This window comes from Gobio gobio (assembly GCF_949357685.1).
Source record: "Gobio gobio genome assembly, chromosome: 9".
In the NCBI taxonomy this organism is placed as follows: Eukaryota; Metazoa; Chordata; class Actinopteri; order Cypriniformes; family Gobionidae; genus Gobio; species Gobio gobio.
The window spans coordinates 39427657-39449226 of NC_137115.1; the positions used below are offsets into that span (position 1 = coordinate 39427657).

The following is a 21570-nucleotide window of genomic DNA, read 5'->3' on the forward strand; positions in this document are numbered from 1 at the left end:
GTGAGCCTTCTTGACCAGGCTGGAGGTGTTGGTCGTCCACGACATGTCCGCCGAGATGTGGGTCCCCAGGAACTTGAAACTGGAGACACGCTCAACAGCCATTCCATTGATGTGGATGGTGTCGTGTGTGCCTCTTGACTCTTTCCTGAAGTCCACAATGAGCTCCTTCGTTTTGGTGGTGTTGAGGAGCAGGTTATTATCAGCGCACCATGTGGCCAGGTGCTGGATCTCTTCCCTGTAGGCGGTCTCATCGTTGTTGCTGATGAGCCCGATCACCGTAGTGTCGTCCGCAAACTTGACGATAGAATTAGATCCATACACAGGCTTGCAGTCGGCGGTGAAGAGGGAGTAGAGAAACGGGCTTAGCACACAGCCCTGTGGTACACCAGTGTTGAGTGTGATGGATGTGGAGCAGGTGAATCCTGAACGAACATTCTGGGGTCTGTCAGTTAGGAAGTCCAAAATCCAGTTACACATTGAAGTGTTGATGCCCAGGTCTCCAAGTTTGGCTATTAACTTGGATGGGATGACAGTGTTGAATGCGGAGCTGAAGTCAACAAACAGCATGCGTGCATACGTGTTCTTATTGTCCAGGTGAGTGAGCACAGAGTGCAGTGCCATGGAAACGGCATCCTCTGTGCTCCTATTGCTGCGGTAGGCAAACTGGTGTGAGTCCAATGTGGATGGTATAGAGTCTTTTAGGTGTTCCAGGACCAGCCGCTCAAAGCACTTCATGACGATGGGTGTGAGTGCTACAGGGCGGTAGTCATTAGGGCACCTCGGGTTAGAGTGTTTTGGCACTGGCACAATGGAAGTGCGTTTAAAGCATGAAGGTACAGCTGCTTGGGCAAGAGACAGGTTGAAAATGTCTGTAAAAACCCCAGCGAGCTGCTCCGCACATGCCCTGAGCACACGTCCAGGGATGTTGTCTGGTCCAGCAGCCTTGTGTGCGCTGATCCGGCTCAGTGCCTTGCAGACATCTGTGGAGGAGAGTGTGATTGGTGGGTGGTCAGCTGAGGGTTTGAGCTTGGTGGCAGTTTCTCTGTTGTCTCTTTCAAAACGAGCATAAAAGTAATTTAGCTCGTTCAGGAAGTTGACATCAGTGGCTGCGGGGGTGGAGTGGGTGGGTTTGTAGTCACTGATAGCCTGAATGCCCTGCCACATGCGTCGAGGGTCAGAGTTGGAAAAGTGACCCTCTATCTTTAGCTTGTAGCAGTGCTTGGCCTTTTTGATGCCCCTCTTCAGGTTTGCCCTGGACGTACTGTAGGCTTGTGCATCACCTGATCTGAAGGCAGTATTGCGTGACTTCAGCAGGAGTCGAACTTCCCTGTTCATCCAAGGCTTCTGATTAGGGTATGTGGTGATCTGTTTCTGGGTTGTAACACTGTCGATGGTGGTATTGATATGATCCAATACAGAGGAAGTGAATGAGTCAATGTCCGTGTGAGCGCCACTGGTGGCTTGAGAAGCAAACATACTCCAGTCTGTGTTTAGAAACCTTTCCTGGAGTGTGGAGTCTGCCCCCGCAGGCCACACCTTGATGGTCTTTACTGATGGCTTCACACGGTTGATGAGGGGTGAATATTTGGGTGATAGAAACAAAGAGAGGTGGTCTGACTGTCCCAGGTGGGGGAGGGGTGTCGCAACGTAAGCTCCAGCCATGTTTGTATATACATGGTCTAAGGTTTTGTTTCCTCTGGTGTGGCAGGAAACATGCTGGTGAAACTTGGGTAGCACTGACTTTAGGTTTGAATGATTAAAGTCACCTGCAACAATAAACGCAGCTTCCGGGTGATCAGTCTGTTGTTTACTGATGGCTGCGTGAAGTTCTTTCATAGCAAGCTTGGCATCAGCATCCGGGGGAATATAGGCTGCAGTGATAATAGTGGAGGTGAACTCCCGCGGTAGATAAAACGGTCTACATTTAACCATGAGAAACTCCAGGTTAGCTGAACAATGACTCCCAACAATAGCAGAGTTTGTGCACCAAGCTTTGTTAATATAAATGCACAATCCACCCCCTCTGCTCTTCCCGGAGCCATCTAGTGTTCTATCCGCCCGGAGTGTGTGGCGTCCCACTAGCTCAATAGCGGTGTCCGGTATTCCGCTGTTTAACCAGGTTTCAGTGAAGATTAGGACGTTACAGTTCAAAAGTTTCTTACTGTGTGTAATGCTGAGTCGAATCTCCTCCATTTTGTTCACTAGCGATCGTACATTGGCAAGGAAAATGCTGGGTAAAGAGAGCCGGTAAGGAGTTAGCCTTAGCTTAGCTCTTAGACCTCCACGCTTACCCCGCCTTTGTTTACGATCACAGCGCCGCCTTCTAGCACTTCCGCCCGGCCGGGCAGAGCGCATCGCCTCGGGCGTCCTAGCGATCTCAGGAAGGAGTTGAAGATTGTCCATAAAACTGTCGGAAATTCGCAAACCAATATCCAAAAGCTCACAGCGGGTGTACGATGTAAAAGCACAACTGTTCTGTACGAACAGACCCGAGATGAACAAGAAAAATACCGCAAAATTGCAGAATCTGGAGAGACGCTGAGCCTCGCGATCTACTCGCGCCGCCATCTTGGTCGAAATTTTTCCAAAAGGACAATGATCAGAAACATTCTTCTAACTATTGCCAGATTCTATTGCTGGAACATTGAAAATTATGGACTGGCCCCCTCAAAGTCCGCACCTCAGCCCCATCGAGCACATTTGGGGCGAGATGGAAAATAAACTGGATAGATCTATTGTACATTCAAAGGAAAGCCTTTGGCTCCAGTTGCAGAAGGTATGGGATAACATTAGTGTTGAAGTTCTCAGAGGAAATATATTGCCACTGTGCCAGAGAGATGTGCTGCTGTAAATGTAAAAGGTGGACATACCAAATATTAAAGTTAAAAGTGGATAAAAACAGACTCACGGTCAGAGCAAACATCTGCATGTTTCATGAACATTATGAAACAAAATCATGTTCTGTAGGCAAAAAAGGTCAATATTTTCAGATATGTCAGGTGTTCTAATAATTTTGACATCCTGGCCAAATTTGCCCATTGGCCAGCATGTTTCTGTATTTGGTTGCGTTGGGAGTAATAATTTGTTACATTTATATAGCACTTTTCAGGGTACTCAAAGCGCTTTACATATAGAAGGGGGAATCTCCTCATCCACCACCAATGTGCAGCATCCACTTGGATGATGCGACGGCAGCCATATTGTGCCAGAACACACACTACACACCATCTTATGGTGGAGAGGAGACAGAGTGATGAAGCCAATCAATATATGGGGATGATTAGGAGGCCATGATGGACAGGGGCCAATGGGCAAATTTGGCCAGGATGCTGGGGTTATACCGATACTCTTATTCCGAAGGACATCCTGGGATTTTTAATGACCACAGAGAGTCAGGACCTCGGTTTAACGTCTCATCCGAAGGATGGTGCTCTTTGACAGTATAGAGTTCCCATCACTATACTGGGGCATTAGGACCCACACAGACCGAGGATGAGCACCCCCTGCTGGTCTCACTAACACCTCTACCAGCAGCTATAGTTTTCCCAGGAGGTCTCCCATCCAGGTAATGACCAGGCTCAACCGTGCTTAGCTTCAGTGGGAAACCAGACTTGGGCTACAGGGTGATATGGCTGCATCACATGTGTTGTCAAACTGATTAAGATGTTTTCTTAATTTGTTGGTGTTTTTTCTATTTGTATGTTTTCTTCAGTTGCAGCCCACTGAACTCACTCGACCACCATAAGTCTATAAGTACATAAGTCTATTTTTTTCCTCAACTTCCTGCTTATTCATTGATTTCTCTCCCTCCTTCACATGAAGAATGTGTCTTATTGAATAAGCCTCCTATGTAGGGCACGTCATCCTGCCTCTAGACATACAGTAAGTATCACCATTAAATATTACCTGGAAACATAAATGATGCCACGTACCTCAACACCACTGCACGGAGAAGCAGCATGAGGTTTTTACATGCTGTGCTTTCATGTTATGTCACAGTTGCCCACATCTTTGCATTTTATTTAAAAACTCAACTGCTGATGTGCACTTGTCATTTAAAGCAAGCAATGTATTATCAGGAATGTTGCTGCACAGTATAAAAGCCTCTTTATGTATGCATGAGAGGTTTGCTTGGAGCATTAGCATATACCGCTGAGGCCTTTGAACATCCGCATTGTAGAGGGAGGAACTGTATTCATCGCTCCAGTGCTACCAATCTAGCTCCGAGGCACTTGTTTGGATAACATGCTGTTTTCTAGTATTCGGCCTCCACACCTGCCCTAGTTTTACACAGAGATTGTTGTGAAGTCCTTGTTAAATTAAGGTAAAATTGTTGCTATTGTTGTAGCCAGTGTGTTAGAATTGGACAAAGATATCAGGGGCCTGAATAGCCTAACCAACATATGTTTAATAATAATAATAATTTTAACTTAATATTTCTTAAGGTACATTTAAATACGTGTAAGAATGTAAATAAGTGTAAGAATGTGCTAGAAAATATGTGACAATTATTTTTCAAGTATAACAAAAATATCTGTCTATATAATTCTCATTTATTATAGGAATGTTTTGTGAATGTGGTAAACATCTTATGACTGCAATGCCATTCAGATGAATAGAAGTTTGTTGTAATTTTCTCTTTTCTCGTTCAGAATTTCACTTCATTTTTTAGATACATCTTTCTTTACCAATTGGTTCAGCGAAGAGTATCAGTTAAAGGGAAGTCCACGAATGTTTGTCTGTGGCACTGTCTTGGCCATAATTGGTGCTCTACAATTTAGAGACTTTTCTTTTGGAGGAGAACTCCAAGTGAGGGACAGATGTCAGCAGAGAGGTGTTTCTACCCACACTGTTAGACATTTTATTGTATTTTTGCGGTAACTTACTGGCAGCACTATTGCCAGTAAGTTACTGTAATTGCCCCTTTACAGTAGCTTACCTGTAAATATGTTTTACAGTAAGATGCCCTTACCGCAATTTCATTTTACAGTATGATACCCTTACCGTAATTGCATTTTACAGTATGATACCCTTACCGTAATTGCATTTTACAGTATGATACCCTTACCGTAATTGCATTTTACAGTATGATACCCTTACCGCAACTTATTTTTACAGTATAATAATATTACAGTAATTTTACTGTAATTTATTTCAGAGTTTTTATTCAGTTTTATTTTTATTTTACATGAATGCTACTGGGTTTAATAAATTCCAAATAAGTGACTTGAGTCCTTGTACATCAGTATATTTTTTTTATTTACTGTCAAAATCAATGACAATGCACAACAAAAAGCATGAACAAAATATCCCAGTTGGTCTTGGCTGGCCTCCATACTGGTAAACAACTGATGGTTGATCTGAAACAAAACAGAGAAAATGTATGAGAAATAGTCATGGGTTTATTTAATCTAAATTTGTTCATGGACAGATGAGGTGCAACAGCAGTTATTCCCAGTAGACTGTTTAAATAGTATAGCTTTATTGCACATCCTAGTTAGGGAGCTCTATTAACTGCCTGAATGTACAATCACATTAAAGCTACACTGAGTAACTTTATGGCCCTTTAAACTTAAACCTGAAATAGAAAACTTTTGTAGCATTACAAATGTCTTTACTGTCACTTTTGATCAATTAAATGCATCCTTGCTGAATAAAATAAATACTAATTTCTAAAAAAAAAAAAAAAATGCTGACCCCAAAATTTTGAAAAGTAGTGCTTTCACTACTACTAAAATTATTTCAGATAAATGCTGTTCTTTTGAGCTTTCTAGTCATCAAAGAATCCTGAAAAAAGATTGTACACAACTGTTTCAACACTGAAAATAATTAGAAATGTTTTTGAGCAGCAAATCTCAAGAAATACATTTCAAAATATATCCAAATAGTAAAAGTTAAACATTTTAATAATGTTTCACAATATTACTGTTACGTCCCCGTTTTAGTGGTTGGAGGAACGTGTAACAGAATAAAAAAATGGTGTGATGTGTGGAGCCACTCCCAACCCTTTTACAAAGACCAAAATCCAATCAATGTCAAAAACAAGTCATTTTATTTTAAACATAAACACACTTTTAAATATAAACCCTCAAACTCGTAAGAAGAAACTAACTAAGTTACAAAAGAAAAGAAAAGAACAATAAAAAATACACTTACTCATACGTTACACTTAAGCTAAAACAAGATCAAAAGTAAATGGCACCCACTAATCCCTTCCCAAATAATTAACAATATAAATGTGTAAAGAACAATAAAACAAAAGTATACAAACAAATAATGACTAAAAATATCTGCTGCTTTTGCTCCTCTCCTCTTCCAATCACAGCAGATAACACCTGATAATTGGAGTCATGAGGCAGCCATTACTTCCTGCTTATGGGATAAAGAGAGAGAGAAATAGGGAGAAAGGGAAATAAAATAATAAAGACAACAAAACAAATACATCCTTGGACGTAACATCACACACAGCTACAGTTTTACAGATTGTAGCACCAGCACCTGATTTGGTAGCGCCACACATGTAATGTGAATAATATTACATGTCACCTGCACTTGCGAGCTATCAACTCCCACCCGGGTAATAACAGTGTAAAATGACTGGTCAGTGGTCATATAGAGCATACGGCACTCACATTGAACAAAGTTTAGGGGAAGTCAGAATGCATCCATCCATCGACAGAAACATACAATAGCCTAACTCTGTCTGTCTGTTTTATTTATTTTCAACAAACCATTGATGCTCATGCGATATGAGTCATGCCAAATCGCGAGTGGAGAACGGTATGTTTTTTTTTACTGATAACCATTACACCCCTAGTGTGCGCATGTAGGCAAGTGTTAAATTCTACTTGGTTTATTGCAATTTTATCAATCTAATCAAACATATTTTGCCTTTTATTTTTTCATTTACCCACGTTTCTTTATCGCTCAAATGTGTCAGTTACTTTAAGCAGTCATGACATGATTTAAGATTTCAGAAAGCAACGAGTGAAAACAAAATGTTAATCTTCTCTGCGGTGACACGTCATGAATATGAAGGAGTTTGTATGCATGTTTATGACAACTGTCATTAAGTGTCATTTGCTCAATTATGTCATTTTTAATGCAAAGATGACATTATTTTTGTCTTTGTTATGACAACTTGACATTACCAAGACAACATAACCTGTCATAAATCTGTCATAAACATGACATAAAAGATCAATTATAAAATTTAAGAAACTACTTAGCTTTAGAAGAAAAACGCCTTCATATTCATGTCATGTCATGATTATGAAGGTGTTATGTCAGTCTTATGCACACCCCTTCAAGTAAAGTGTTACCAAATTAATTACTCACCATCATGTCGTTCCAAACCTGTAAAACCTTAGTGCATCTTTCGGAACCAGTGTTGGGCACATTACTTAAAAAAAGTAATTAGTTATAGTTACTAGTTACTTCTTACAAATAGTAACTGAGTTAGTAACTGAGTTACATCATTATAAAAGTAACTAATTACCAGGGAAAGTAATTACTGCGTTACTTTTTTTTTTCTCCAAATGTTCAAATATGTCAAATAACTTGGATGCCCCCAATATTAGATATGTTAAATGAATGAATTGGACACTAAATAGAATAAATTATTATTATAAAACATTGTACATTAATGTACACTATTGTAATGTTACTGTGGGACAATGTGAGAGACACCTATCAAATTCAATGCATTATTGTAAATATTATCAGTAGGCCTACTATAGTGTAAATACTGTGTAAATATTATCAGTACTATACTTTCCTTTGGTAGTGGAGCTCACGTTATCACCTGGGTTTTTAGCCACTAATTTTGGCGCTTCAGAATCACTTGCCACCGGCGTGGAGAGACTCTTTCTTCCTGGGCATAAGTTGCACATTACTTAAATATTCTTACCTTTCACCTCAACGAGGGAAAAGTAGCGCTTATACTTCCAATTTGCGAACGCTACCTTTGAAGTCGTTGGACCATCGCTGAATGTGCATATGCGTGTGCGTCATAGGTGTGTGTGTTTGTGTGTCTGTGAACCAAAGACCGTGATAAAAATAGGTGTGAACTCAACTCAACCTATCAACTTCAACCTTGTCTCCCACCCACCAATCATCATCAGTTACACTCCAACACGCATGGCTAGTGCGCGCGCACACACACACACACACACACACACAAGTTGCAGGTCCGACTGACAGAGAGCCTGTTCGGATGAAAAGCGCTTCAGTGAGCTCAATAATAGTAACGCGACTAACGCCGCATTTTTTTCCCTCAGTAACGCTAACGGCGTTGTAACGGGAGAAACAGTAATTCGTCTGATTACTCGTTACTGAAAAAAATAATTCCGTTAGTAACGCCGTTTATCTGTAACGCCGTTATTCCCATCACTGTTCGGAACACAAATTAAAATATTTCTTATGTAATCCGAGAGTTTTTTATAATCCTCAATAGAAAGCAATGAAATTACCACATTCAAGGTCCAGAAAAGTAGTCAAGACATCGTTAAAATAGTCAACGTGACTGCAGTGGTTCAACCTTAATGTTCTGAAGTGACAAGAATACTTTTTGTGCGTAAAAACAAAAATAATGATTTTATTCAACAATTTTGTCTCTCCCGTCAGTCTCCTACGCTGCTTACTGTAGACAGTGCAGGCTTCCGTGTACTATGTCAGAACAGCGACTCAGTATTGGCTGACACTATTCATGTGAGCAGCACAATGCGTGTGTATGATGCTGATGCAGGAGCCAGGCAATAATGAGCCGGCGTTCTGACGTAGAACCTGGAAAATGCAGAACGCAAACAACGTTGCAGAATGACACAGAAGGGAAGATATTGTTAAATAAAGTTGTTATTTACAGGTTTGGAACGACATGAGGGTGAGTATTTAATGACAGGCATTTCATTTTTGGATGAACTAACCCTTTAAGACTTTTTAAGACTAACTAAGGAAAAACATTTTTTAATTAAAAAATGTAAGACATTTTAAGACTTTTTAAGGATCAGCAGACACCCTGAGTACAGTAGGGACAAATATTTAATGGAACTGTGGATTGTGTACTGGTGGTTGGTGTCTTACTGATTGTGGAGGCCAGTCCAGACCTGCATAAGAAAGCTTACCTAATTTGAAGTTTTCCACTCAAATTCAGTGAGCCTCTGGAGAAATGTTGTTACCCGGGAGCTGATGGCAGTCACCTTTCTCTGGACAACACCTCCTGTCTTGCGACTTGTGCCAACTTTGGCCGTGCACTTGGTGCCCTCTTCTGGGTTGATCCTTACAAAGAATCTTAAAACAAACACAGTTTTTAAATTTCACATACAGTACCCATCTTTAAAAGTAACCCTTTATTTTCCTCAATATAAATAATCTCATATATAGTATTTTTATTTTGGGTGATATTTTGAGGAATTTTCCCTTTAGGGTTTATGTGGTGAATTACTCACCTCTGTACCATCTCCAGCGTAGTGGATGCTGACTCCTGATACTCCAGATTGAATGCATAAAAGGAGCTGAAAAAGATAGCGAACGCACTGGCGAAGTCATGCAGCTGGTTAGATTCATAGCAGACCTTCCCCTCAATGCTGACCATCCAGTGGGTAGCAGACATCAGACTACTCCCTAAAACAAAGGCAGCTTTAGCTTAATTGTTTCATGTAATAGAATTCTCAACAACTATTTCTCATACCTAGCATGATCAACCGTGGTGTGGTAGGCAACGTCACCTCCTGCTCAAGTGACAACTTAGTCGAGGTAGGCTGAAAATTAAAAAAAAAACTAATAAAAGTCTCTCAGGTATTGTAAATAATTTCTATTTAAGAAAAAAAAATTTAGATTTCAACTTGTGTGTGCTCAACTTGAGTGAAGGTATAAAAATGTAAAGAAAGAACTTTTACGTCTGTCAAGATGAAGATGTGGTCCTCTTTCTCTTGAAAGTGTTTCATTAAAAGAAGAATGGCAGCAATAGGTTGAAGGTTGTTTATGCTCTCATGTTCCAGCTCTCGTAGTAAAGCCTGGATGTCCTGGTTCCATTTCAGCCTCTGATTCATGAAAAAGTTCACAATCCTCCTGCCCTTGGTGAGGAAAGCTTCATGGAGGCGTGTGTCGATATCAATGCCAGTGAGCATGTTGAAATGACTGCAGAGACCTCTTTTTGTGAAGAGAAACGGCCACTGCTCCTCAACTTCACACAGACTGGGAGGGGGCCAAGTGTTTATCATGTGCCTTTGATAAATATAGGTCAATTCCATATTATTTTCAACATCAATTCTCTCAACAGCTGTAGGCCCTTCTGAATTGAAGACAGTTATCAAGCTCTTTCTCTTGTCTTCCAATGACTCTTCTGTTTCTCCAGGTGGAAGATTATTTGGTTGCCATTTTTTACACCCATAGCAGTCCACATCTGTTCTGCCTCTTTTGATGGCAGCATCATCACCACTGTTGTCATCAGTGGGCCTTTTCCTAGGCTGTCGGATTCGATGACTGACATTGTCTCTATTTACATGCTCGACTCTAGTTTTAAGCTGTCTGAACAGTGAATAGTAACCACACCCCAGCTGCTCACCTTCTGCAGTCTTATCAGCAAAGGTCCCAGGGTACTTACATACTATTACTCTGGCCACTTCTGTACAGGCAGCTTTACTGGGGTTTTTGCAGTGTGCTTGCATTGCATCAACAACAACTCTAATCAGTACCCTTCTGTCCTCTGGGTGAGCCAAGCAACTTTTTTCCACAGCCTGTAACAGTCGTGCCGGCATTTTGTCCCATGGTACTTGAAAGCTGCTGATCCAGGACTTGTTTTGGTTTGAGGAAGTTTGTAGGGAAATTTGTGTGGGACTGGGTGAAAATCCTTCTGGCAGGAGAAGTACAGGGATCGAAACAGTAGGTTCCTGACCCTCTGAAGAAGTTGAGGCCACTTCCCCATTTGCTTCAACAAAGAGTTCCACATGAATTACACATGCACAGATTAAATATTCACACTTTAATAAATTGCAGCAGGGCTCAACGCTAAGGATTTTTTTCTACTGCCTCGATTTTTTCTACTGACAGTTCCATCAACTGGCCAGAGTGTCTTTCACGCTGGCCCTGGGGCATTGGTTAGTCCTTACTGTTGAGCCCTACTGCAGTTATATTTGAGAAAGTTCACAATGCTTGGGGTAATCACACCTCTTAAAATGAAGTTAATTCAAATAGGCTTTAATTAAAGAATTAATTCACCCCAAAATGAAAATTCTATATAAGTAGATTATACAGTAAATGCCTGATACTTTGAGTGTTTTTGAGATGATGAGGCTGGATGCAGAACAGGTTCTATGTTGCACATGAATGGGAGCATTCCACACTGAAGATATCCTGAAGCACACAGGAAATATCCAGGTAAGTACACAGGGCTTTGTTACCATGAGAGCGAAGAAGGAAGCTGCACAAGTTTGATGAAGGAGACTGCAGGAGTTCCGCGAAGGAGAATGCAGGAGTTCAGCGAAAGAGACCACAGGAGTTGAAGACAAGCATAATGAAGATAACTGGTCTGAGGATATTCTGCACTGTGGAGGTAAGTTGTAAGTGGTAGGTCACATCAGTGATTTTTGCATTGGATGGTGAATGGGTCAATGAATCTGGGACTCAGCTTACAACAGGGCAGTAGGAGACAGAGGTCCCTGGTGGAGAGCCAGACCTTCTGTCCTAGATGTAAGGTGGGTGTAGCAGCTCTTCTGGCCTGGCTCTTGTGCCTCCGGGCTGCCCTTTGCAGAAGGACATGGGCTAAGTCCCACTCCTTCTTGCTCTCCTGAAACCAGTGGTTGACAGCTGGAACCTTGGATGGCTCACCTGACCACGAAAACGTGTGGTTGGTTGTCGAGTATGCACCGGAAGGGGTGAGTCCTGTGGTGTTCTGACAAAGAGAGTTCTGTGCATACTCGTTAGGGTTCCAACTGTGTTGTTGTTGATGATGGTGGCAGTATGACCACAGGAAATGTCCAATTTCTTGAATCTTGCATTCAGTTTGGCCAGTTTGGTCTGGGGTTGATTGCCAGAAGACAAGCTCACAGATACTTCAAGAAGATGAAAGAAGGGTTTCCAGACATGAATGGTGAATTGTGGGCCTCTATCCGAGAAAATATCTTCTGGTAACTGGAAGTTAAGGTAGATGTTTTGGAAAAAGGCCTCAGCTGTTTCCCTGGCAGTGGATAGACCTTTGAATGGGATGAGTTTGCAGGCTTTGGAGAAGCGGTCAACAACTGGATGCAGGCGTTTTCGTCAGATGGAGGTAGGTGGGTAACAAAGTCTATTCCCAGGTGAGACTGGGGACAGTAAGGAATGGGTCGAGGATGGAGCTTGCCTTCCGGTAGCTGTCTTTGTGTTTTGGAGATGGCACAGAGAGGACATCTTCGAACTAAGGGTTGGATGTCCTGGGTCATGTCCCTGGAGAATGGCTTCATAAGACAGTTGAAGTAAGTCTGGAGAATGATGACACTATCTAAAAAACAAAGCCCACTGGGCTTGGCAAGGATTAAGGCAGAGTGTATTTTGGTTAAAAAATTTTTTTGCTTCTTTCAGCTGGGTTAAGTCCTTTGTGGCGGCTGGATTCCAGGACAGATACTTGAGGCGATTACGTAGCAGTGATGTAATGGAAGAAGCAATCAGGCTGAAGCTGGCGATGCACTTTTTATAAAAGTTGGTGAACCTTAGGAACCATTGCAGTTCAAAGGTGATAGAGTTGATTGTGGATCGAGGTATAGTGAATGGTCCGACTGAACACTTCCTTAAAGTGTGCATGAAGCTGTTAAGGGAACTAGTGAGTGGTCCATCTTGGTACAAGATGGTGTTTGCCTACTAAAGTGCACGAGCAGACAGGAGAGATATTATGTAGGCTATCTTGGCTTTTTCAGTTACAAAACGATAAGCATGCATTTTGAATTGCAGCGAACATTGTAGGAGAAATCCGCTGTAATCCTCCGCCGCTCCAGAGAAGGTCACTGTTTGGGCCATGGGACTGAATGATGTGACTACCGCCGAAGGAGGAAGAATTTATTGTGGGGAAATTTGGACTGCTTCAGCCAAAGGATCAGGATTTTCAAGTTCCATTGCGATTTCTTGTTGTTGCAGTTGTTTGGTCTGGTCTTCTGTCATGAATAAGAGATAAATGTAACAGCTCTTTATTAAAAGGTTGGTGGTGATCTGGAAGATCTTCACACAGGCGAGTGATGAGAATAAGCAGTTCAAATGTGAGTCACGCTCAACTGACGAGTCTTTCTTCTTGCAGTATTGATTACAAGCATGATGAAGATAACTGAGGAAACGAGGAAACAAGTCTCTGGAAGAGGATGATGAAGGAGGGCATAGGAAGGTAAGTAGTCAGGTAAGTCACTCTTATGTAGGTAGGTTCAGGCAGAAAAGTATTCTGGTGACAGAGCCCGTACACACGGAGACGCGTTTAGCTGTATTCATAAAAAAGTTTGTACCGCATCAGCGTTTCATCAACACATATTTGAAGACGATTGTTTATGGAATTCTTTTTTTTGAAAAAGGGAAAAAAAGATTGAATAGGGAAAGCTCTGGCTTCATGTAGATGTGGCCTGAGAATGAGTGGGTGGAGCTGAGGTGCTGAAGTACGCTAATGGCGCTGGTTGATTCCATGACAGTGAGTAAATGATGACACAATTTTTCATTTTGGGGTGAACTAACTATTTAAAGCAATAGTACACCCAAAAAAAAAAAATCTGCCATCATTTACTTACCCTTAAGTTATTCCAAATGTATATTAATATTTTTTCTGTTGAACATAAAAGATGATATTTTGAAGAATGTGGGCAACCAAACAGTTGCTGGTCCCCATTGACTTCCAGAGCATGTATAGAACGACATTTATATATGTTTGGAACAACTTAAGGGTTAGTAAATTATGACACTGGGGGTGGGGTGGGGTGGGGATATGGGGATACGGGTATACGGGGGTGGGGGTATTTGGGGGTTAACTATCTGTTTAAAGACATTCTGCTGTGAATAAGATTGATAGTATGCACTTACCATTTTTAAAAGCATGGATGAGTTTTCGGCTCTGTATTGGAGTCAGAAAAGGAGTAATGTCCTCGGATCCAACAAATATAAGGTCTTCTCTTTTTCTGACACCAATAACATCTATCAGATGTGCAACAAGTGTCCTCAGTATCTCATCCTCCAGTTCAGGCAATGCCTTTTTAATTTCACACTGTAAGCGTTCAGTATCCATTTCTGTAGTGATTTAGAAAAAAAATATTGCATGATGCAGGGAGACAACATTTAGTCCTGAAGCTTGATATACTGGAAGAGGGTAGTAATCACACAAACTGTCAGCATGAACACACAGGAATCTTTCTTCTGAATTTCCTAGGCAATGCAGTCCAAGATCACTCAAAAGCACTGACTGAAGCATGTCAACAACAAAGTGCACTTGTGTATGGCTGATGAAAATCATTGATATTTTTCCAAAAATGAAGTCCTGATCTTTGGCGTTCAATGCAACAACAAACCCTTTTCTGTACTTTGTCCCTTTGTACACCACTGCTGACACTTCAGACATGGTTTCTTTTGAAAAACCAGCTGCCCTTACAGCCTCTTGAACACGACCACAATAAAGCTGCTCATCATATTCATTGACTTCACCAACAGCTTGAACTGTAGGGGGAAACACTGAGCCACTGCAAAGGTAGCCTTGAAGCAACTGATGCCTTTCTGCCAGGGTTTTGCATAGGTGAACAAAGTTGTGGAGTTTTCTGGCACATTCCTTAAAATATGAATGTTTACTCTCAAATCTGAGGGTCCACAAACGAATAAGAGGTCCAAAGTGCAGAATGAGGTCACTGTAGTGAAGTAAATAGTGATGTTTTGGCTTCAGTGGATGGTTAGGGAAGAGGCTGCATCTCAAATGGATATACTCTTCAGTGATTGTCTTCAGGTAAGCAACCTGATTGTGGTGGATTTTGGGTGCACAAATGAGCTCGACCATCTCCTTTAGTTGTAGACAAAGCTGCCAGACTTGACTATCCATTGGACTCTTTATCCTGCTGCCAACTAATAATGGCAATAGTCGCAGCATACACCAGTTCTGTGCTGCAGAGCCACAAAGCCTTTTGCCATCAGCCTTAACCTCACAAGGTTTGTTGAGACCATCATTTCCTAAGTATTTAAATTGGGTTATGGATCTATTCAGTTGAGCATATGTGAACTGTTTTTCTTGTTTCACCAGATGATAAATATACAATGCCAGGTCATAGGAAACGACTCCTTCAAAAAGATCATGGCCCAAACATGGAGGTAGCCCAGTACAAACATGAAAATGTTTCAGTGAATTGAAAGGTGAGTCAAACTTGACTCCTTGTACTACATCTTGGCCAGTGGTGGAAAGCTGTTTCACAGTCTCTTTGTGAACTTCAACTGTTCTTTTTGGGCCTAACTTCAGAGGGGTCTTCTGAAAATCACTTCTGTTAATCAAGCAGTATCTGCAAAAATGTATATTGGTACTGAAGTTTTCACAGAAGCCACCAATACAGTGGGAGCCAAGATTATCGCCACAAATGGAAATTAAAGATGCTTTTCTAATGCCATCATCTGTATCAATCCCTGCATCTTCCAAATCTTTAAGGTCTGTGATAATACTTGAAAACACCTTCTCAAGTCCAAAAGTCTTAAAGTCTTTCTCTCTGCAAAGCAGGACCAACTGCATCGGATCTACAAGGGAGCGGTTGTGTGGCTGTAACTCACCAAGACTCATGTACACTGCTAAGATCTTGTGTTTTTTTTTTCCTGAGCCAAGTGGATTTGTAACTTCAAAAGCATCTTGGTAAAGGATGAGAGACAATGAAGAAGTGCTTTTTAAGAGAGAATTTTCTGTGACATGTCTTCCATCCAATACATCCTCCAAAACCATGTCATCATTGTTGTGACATCTTGCTTGGCTGCACTGTACTTTAACACTGGATTGTCTGAGAAGGGTTTGCAATGTCTCCTTGATAGGCACATACTGGCAAAAGCGCTCTTTGCCAGCAATATCAGTTCCCAGATAAATCTGTTTTGGCTCAGTGTAGTCAAAATTCTGTTTGTAGAATGTTTTTCTTGTTTTGTCTGATCTCAGTGGTCCTTCATTGTATAGAGTGAAGAGATCCTCTTTACTAAGACTATGAATTATTTGATCTATCTTAGTTTGTGGAATATTCAGTTCTAAAAGCTTTGCTTTTAACTTGTCAAAGAAGTCTGCCAAACTGGAGGTATGAACATGCTGAAATCCTTCAATAATGCACTGTATGGTGCTAGCTGGCAGCTGCATTTTTGCATGCATTTTCAGATAAAACTGGGCCAAATTATGCAAAAATGATTCATGCTCAGCATATTCCTCCTCTTCATGATCTGTTGCTGAAAAACAAAGATCGCGCTCAGGAGTACCACTGGTCATTTCTGGGGGACCTGACATCTGGGCAGTGGCTACCTGGGTGTGTTTTCTTGAAATATGTGCAGAAAATGAGGATCTTACTCTAAAATATTTGCAGCAGTTATCGTAGGGGCAGTAAACTTTCTTTCCGTCTCTAATGTGACTTCTCAAATGAGCACACAAAGCGGAGAAATTATCTGCCACAAATGAACATCCTTCAATGTTGCAAGCAAGAGTACCTCTGAACTGAGATTGTTTTTTATTATCTGGTTTACGTCTGTGTTTCCTATGCATGTGGGATCTAAATGTCACAAATGTTTTAAAGGAAGCAGGACATTGCTCATCTCCACAAGCAAACCTATGGTTTGCGATGTGCTGATGCTTCTTTACATGACTGCAGAAAATTCTCAAGTCAGATGTACACAAGCTACAGTATGTGCACTTGTACATACTTGCATGTGCTCAAGTTCTATCTTCTCTGATCACTGGCTGGATATGATCTGCAAATAAAACAATGCATACATAGTTTTAAGTGCATGCAATTAATAATGTTTAATTCATGTTATGCAGTAGCATATCCCCAATGAGACTATAAAATAATCACAACAAGATAACAAACTGATGCCAAATAGGCAGAAATTTAGGCAGTTGTTTTATTGTTGAAATAATAAAATGTTATAGAAGTAGGGGTGTAACAATGCATTGTTATATCGAGATATGTATCGTTGATGTAAATGATATGATTGGCGATATAGTTTTATCCAAGGCTCAGATTAGTTTTTTTAAGGTTTAATTCACCCAAAAATGTAAATTTCATGTACTTACCCTCATGTCATTTTAAACCTGTAAGATCTTAATTTGTGTTTCAAAGTTGAACGAAGGTCTTAGGGGTATGAGGCAACATGAGGGAGGGTGAGTACTTAATGACAAAAATTTCATTTTTGGGTGAGCTATCCCTTTAATCACATGATGCACTGGATAGTCAAAACATTTACTTACAAAGCCAAAGAAGGTGCGTTGTTGTGGCTCTTACAAGAACCTTTGGGGTGTAGTCAGCTCCTGTTGACAGGAAAAAGAGGCAAAAAGAAGAAACAACCGTTACGAACATGTCATATTTCTGTCCAGCATTTATATAGCTGTCATTTCTGAAACTTTGCAGCATGAAATTGGCCTTCGGTCCTCTTTGCAGCATGAAAAAGCAATAGGTTTACGAAGTTTCAGTGACATTACAAAATTAAACGACTGTATACAATGTTGAAAATACCGTATAATAATGCAATGGGGGAATATTTGTGGGTCCTGATAATAATACACATCAATTATAATATTTTAATAATAAAAAACCTCTCTTCTTTATTTCGGCTTAAAACATTTCGATAAATATCACATTGTGCGTCCACTATTGTGGTTTTATTGAATCGTGACACGAGTGTATCGTTACTCCCATAAATGATTACAAGATGTTAATCACATAATGCATAAAAGACAGTCAAAACATTTACTTACAAAGCCAAAGAAGGTGCGTTGTTGTGGCTCTTACAAGAACCTTTGGGGTGTAGTTAGCTCCTGTTGACAGGAAAAAGAGGCAAAAATAAGAAACATAATTTTTCATCAATGATCATTATGTTATGAACATGATAAATCACAAATCTAGGATGACTTACACAATCAGATGACAATCAATACTGAAAAGAGAAAAGAGAATAACATATATATCCTACAATAACATCTAAAAAAATGAATGAATATGTGGATTCTGACTAACGTTAACTTAAACAACTCTGATTTGCCACGAGATCAACAACTATGTCTGTGATTGGCTACATTGCTGACCGCTGCAAAGTACGTTGTAAATAGAAACATTGACCAGGATCGCTCGCGCAAGTGAAACCCCTTGTCACAATGTACATACTATCCGCACTAAATAGCCTAGTATTGAATATTACTAATGCCACATAACGTTACCATATTTAGGATGGATAGTATGCACAATGAGACGCAGGCAGAGTCTTTGAGAAAAACGCAAGAGGCCTAAGTTACTTCAAACACACCAACGTCACACACATTTAACGGCATTCTTTATAAAAAAATATGCCATAACTGGGAATTAAAAAAAAGACGGACAGCCATTGTTCGTGTAAATAACGTTATGAGATTTGGTACATTTACTGGAAAAGACAGTCAGTCAATTGTATGACATTTAATGGGTTTATGAAAGTGGCAGTTTTTGAGGAAAACAAGGTTCCCTCAGACTCAGTGACTTTCCTTTTATAGTCTATAATATGCTATAATTTAATTTCGTCATACATTTAAGTATATTTAATTGATATTGGTAATAGTTTACATTGTAAAAGTAACTTAAAAGAAATTTGTTAAGTAAAAAGTAGGCAACTTACCTCAGAAATACTCACAGCTGGCGTCTAACGTTAGCGATCCACTCAGAGTCAGAAGTCCGTTATGCGCGCACTCGACACAAACCTCAGTTTATATGCACTTTATATGCCAGTTTGTTGCGCGGGCTTTGCACGCAAGTAACAATTTAAATTTTGAGGTGTAAGCAAAGTATATATATATATATATATATATATATATATATATATATATATATATATATATATATATATATATATATATATATATATATATATATATATATATATAAATAAAGAACTTAAAAATGACATTTATATAATACTCTCTTCTGCTGTTCCATGGCATTATTTAAAAAAATAAAACAATTTAAAGACTGTAGGAATGCAGTTGTGGATTTTTTAATTTTTATTTATCATATCCCTATGAGAAAATAATATAAAAATTACTCTGGTCTCTCAGAACTGATTTTACATCCTTCTACCAACATGGCTTTTATTTAACTTTTAAACATCCAGCGTGCGCGTGTGTGTATGTGTATGTGTGTATGTGTGTGTGTGTAGTAGTGTAACGCGCGTGAGTTATCCTCTAACTTTAGTTATCTTACCCAGCGCTGTTCCGTGGTTTCTTGGCTTCATTCCTTTTATTGGGTTATCACCACTGTAGGGAGGACACTGACAAGGAGCTCCGGTGATGACAACACTTGTTTATTGAACAATTCAGAGGCAACATCATGAATGGCCGCAGCCGCAGAGTGCATCTCATATCTCCCTCTGTACTATCACAACTGCCCACCCAGTTCTCGCGATATTATCCCAAATCCTATTTGATGTGGCGTTCACACCAATCGCGAATCGCGTCCGGTGTGAACGAACCATAAGTCTACAGAACATATGTCCGTTCACACCGGACGTGAATGACGCGTCATGGGATGGGCGGGGCTTCTGCCAGCCGGCTCGTCTCTTTGAGAAATGGCTGACATGGGCTGTGTTTACACGTTTTTTTTGTTAAAATCTACTGTTAATGTGTGACAAAACGTAGTTTAAAGACTTTTTCAGTCGATAATGTTGTTGTTTAAAGCTCAAATATGTGGTTTATTTATATAAAGAGTGCCTATTTGAACATTTTATCTGGCGTTTTCGGAGTTGTGAGCTCCAGTGGTTCAGCGGCGGTCAGCGCTCGTCAAAGCCGGCGAGGGCAACCTTTCCTCGGCCAGTCCTTCTGCCGTCTGCCGCTGGCTCTGATGTCTCTGTGGTGTGTCTCGATCTATAATTCGTAGATGTAACGGCCGATCTTTGGTCTCATGGATCGATAATTTGTTCCCTGGCAAATCGTTTAGGCTGAGGGCAGTTTCATTACTTTTTTTATTTTTAGGCTATAACTTTACGTTACAGTTGTAGCCGACTAGCGCCGACTTTGAATGTTTGACTGAATTGTTTACATTTATAACACTAATACGTTTAAAAAAAAAAAATGTACATTTATAACACTAATACTTTACTCTATTTACTCTATACTCAATTTTTTCCCTCTTTTTGAAAGTTGTGAAATCATTATTGTGGAGTTTTTCTTTTTTCTATTTGAGCAAATGGGCATACAAAAAATATATAATTAATGTATTCTCTCATTCACCGCTATAGAAGTTAACCCAACTATGACGACTTCTGCTCTGAGAGACCCGAAAATGTGAAAAGGGTAGGAGAAAATACTAAATATAAAAATTACTACTTTGTCTCCCACAAAGAACAAATTTTACATCCTTCCATCCACATGTTTTTTATTTAACTTTTAAACATCCAGTGTGTGTGTGTATTCTTTGTTTACAGTAGCACTACTGCTTTTACGTAAACAGTAAAATACCGCAAACTCCCATATACAGTAAGTTACTGTAAATTTCATTAAAAATACCCATAATGCAGTGCATATTACAGTAGCTAACCGTAAATAATAAAAATGGTATTTTACTGGGCTTTTTTGCGGTAAGTAACTGTAAAATTGCGGTAAAGTCTAACAGTGCAGCAGATCCTCTTTGATACTGTACATTGAAGTAGAATGAAGATGTTCAAGGTGGCACAAGGAGCTATATCCAAGAGTTATAATAGTGCCATAATGAGATCTACCCAGAAAGCCAAGGACCTCACAGTTCTTATCGCGGCTTTGGTTTCTCCACTGCTTCTCTTGATAAACTCACTCTGCTCTCGCAACAGTCAAAGCATCTTTCCACCTCCTCTGGCTCTCAAGGGCCATAAGATAAAAGGAGGGTCGGCTACTGAGCAGGAGCTGCTTTTTGAGAGCAAAAAGGTGCTTTTACTGTGGAAAGAAACCTGTAAAAGGTGTAGGTGTTGCCGGTCACAGGTTGTCTAGGGCTTGTGGAGAACAAGTGCTTTGGTTGGTTGCTTTACCAAGCTAATAAGACAGAAAAACACAGGATAGTGCTACACACGCTCAAATTATTGTCCCCTGTCTGCTGGGATAAATTGACACTGATTGGTTTCTGCAGACACTACGGCATCTTTTTCGTCTCTAGACTTTGAAGTCTGAAATGCCGTTGAAAGAACACCCTTGTCTCTAATAACACAACTCCTGTCACGTCCACTTGTGTGGCTTTCAAGGAGGAAATAGAGCTTAATCACGCATCCTCTCTTCAAACTAAAGGGGACTTTGACATAAGAATGATGTCAGGCCTCGATTCAATATTATATACTGATGAAAGGATGGTCTAGGCATTGTCAAAGCAGAGTTAAAGAGTTCCTTCACTCCAGGTTTCTCATTAAAGGGAACCCATGAGGCTAATCAGA

The 21570-nt window shown here is 40.3% G+C and overlaps 2 protein-coding genes across 2 annotated transcripts in view; one reads left to right on the top strand and one right to left on the bottom strand.

Moving 5' to 3' along the window:
- cdh13 (cadherin 13, H-cadherin (heart)) overlaps positions 1–21570 on the top strand; it is a 467661-nt gene that overhangs the window by 417051 nt on the left and 29040 nt on the right. The window lies entirely within an intron of this gene.
- On the bottom strand, positions 6037–14227 carry LOC307131562 (uncharacterized protein; the record flags this gene model as incomplete). The annotated part of the gene is made up of 8 exons (XM_079825274.1): positions 6037–6369; positions 9123–9288; positions 9447–9621; positions 9689–9758; positions 9897–10927; positions 11632–11826; positions 11916–12050; positions 14026–14227. The coding sequence occupies 7 exons, from the start codon at positions 14225–14227 to the stop codon at positions 9123–9125; spliced, it is 1974 nt and encodes a 657-aa protein (XP_079681400.1). The 3' UTR covers positions 6037–6369.